At 64.7% G+C, this 1,857-nt stretch overlaps 1 protein-coding gene across 2 annotated transcripts in view; it reads right to left on the minus strand.

The window, feature by feature from the left end:
• Positions 1 to 1,857, minus strand: part of LMNA (lamin A/C) — a 17,547-nt gene continuing 15,690 nt past the window's right edge. Inside the window, exons 11-13 of one of the 2 annotated variants that reach the window (XR_003043561.1) lie at positions 1,356 to 1,612; positions 556 to 1,072; positions 1 to 418 (exon numbers count right to left, since the gene is read on the minus strand). Coding sequence is in view for 1 of the 2 variants with exons in the window: in XM_006923513.3 (XP_006923575.1) it covers positions 1,046 to 1,072; positions 1,356 to 1,612 (284 nt within the window). In the remaining variant the exon portion in view is untranslated. Of the gene's footprint in view, positions 419 to 555; positions 1,073 to 1,355; positions 1,613 to 1,857 lie in introns of those variants that run through there. The other variant, XM_006923513.3, reaches the window with a different exon arrangement.

Below are 1,857 nucleotides of genomic sequence, written 5' to 3' on the forward strand. Positions count from 1 at the left end.
TAAAAACAACTAGTGTATTGATCTGGGGAGGAGAGAGGGGTGCAGATGGGAAGTGGGTAGCAAGGGGATCCTTAGTGTTTGCCAGAAACCACTGCCACACACCCTCCACCCCCTCTCGCCATCCTCCCATGGAGTGGGCCTTGCAGGCTCTCACCCTTTTAGTGAGCCTCCCTCTCGCTCCTCCCCTGCATGCACTTGACCTCACCTTCGGTGACTGGGCAGCCCCAGCCCGGCTCTGAAGCCGGGTGAAAGCTGGCTCAGACTAACGTTTCTCCCCCCTTCTGTCAGCCCCCATCTCCTTCCCATCTCTTGTCTACGTGAAGTATAGGAAAAGCAAGCACAGCTGGTACCCGGGGGAAATCAAGTCACCCCGGGGCTAGGGGCAGGGGTGGGGCTGGGGGTGGGCAGGCAGAGGAGCCTCGACCAGGCGGTCCCCGCGCCCCCGACCCTCCGCAGGCGCCCGGTTGTCTCCAGGGCCCCCTCAGCATTCCCATTGCCCTCTTCCATATCCCGGTCTCAGCCTCCTTCAATAACTTCCATCTTGGTCCGAGGAGCCTCGACCAGGCGGCCAGGCATGCCGGGCTGACGGCGGCCAGCCCAGGGGCCCAGCTCGCCCCTGCTCCCTTGGAGGCTGGCCGGGAAGGCTGCACACCTGCCTCAGGCACCATGTTTGTGGGGTTTGGGGTGGGGGCAGCGGGCAGGGCAGAAAAGCAGAGACTCGGCTCCACAAAGGCCCCCCTGCCCCGTGGCTCCTGGAGGGAGCCGACTTCGGTTTAAGGCAGATGCGGAGCTTCTTGGAAGCAGGAACAGTGAAAAGCGAATGGAGATAGATGCTATTTTTTTTTTTTTTGCTTGTGTTTTTCCTTCAGTATAAAACCACTGTAGAAAATAACTTCTCTTAGAAAAAAAAACAAAACATAGAAGAAAAAACAAAGGGGTATTTTCTTTGGCTTGAAGCCCCTCCCGCGAGGTGCAGGGAGGCGGTGGGCATGACCGCGGAGGAAGCAGGAGGCCTCCGGCCCACCCCGGCCCGGCAGGTCCCGGACTACATGATGCTGCAGTTCTGGGGGCTCTACGGGAGGAGAGAAGGGGAGAGGTGTGAGCAGCAGTGCCGGCCCGAACCCGCTCCCCGCCCCCCAGCCGCAGCCCTGCGCCTGCCCTCCAGTCTGGGGCTCAGACAGGAGGGGCAGGGGCAGGAGTGGACTGACTGCCTAGAATCTGGGGCGGCAGGGGGAGGCTCCTACTCCCCCGGGCTGCGGAGGAGAAGGCTCTGCCCCCCACAGGGCCACCCCGTCCTAACCCTCGAGGACCAGGGTCCTCTGCTAGCGGGCTATGGAGGCAAAGGGACAACTCACCTGGGTTCGGGGTCTGGAGTTGCCCAGGAGGTAGGAGCGGGTGACCAGGTTGTCCCCGAAGCTGCCACCCCCACTGCCCCCCACACTGCGGTAGCTGCGAGTGACCGTGACGCTGGACGCGGAGGAGGCAGAGGAGACGGATCCGCCCACCTGGGCTCCCGCGCCGCTTGCGGACGCCTTTTCGGCAGGCTGCCCGCAGGTCCCGCACAGCACGGTGCGGGAGCGCAGGTTGTACTCGGCGGGGTCGAGTGGGAGCCCTGGGGAGGGAGACAAGGCTCAGGCGGGACGGCGAGTCGGGGACTGCCTGCTCAGCCGAGCGCCCCGCTCCGGGCTCCTGTGGGCCGGGGCCGCCGGGCAGGACGGCCGGGCTGTGCCGAGGGGCCGGCGGGTGGCCGACAAGGGCCTGGGAGGCTGGACTGGCAGGGAAGGCAGGGTGGGCAGCAGGGTCAAGAAGACCTGGGCAAGGGGGCGGGGGCTGTGACGCTGTCCTGGCTCCTCTGCT

Source organism: Pteropus alecto, unplaced genomic scaffold (genome assembly GCF_000325575.1).
Source record: "Pteropus alecto unplaced genomic scaffold, ASM32557v1 scaffold49, whole genome shotgun sequence".
NCBI classification, from domain to species: Eukaryota; Metazoa; Chordata; class Mammalia; order Chiroptera; family Pteropodidae; genus Pteropus; species Pteropus alecto.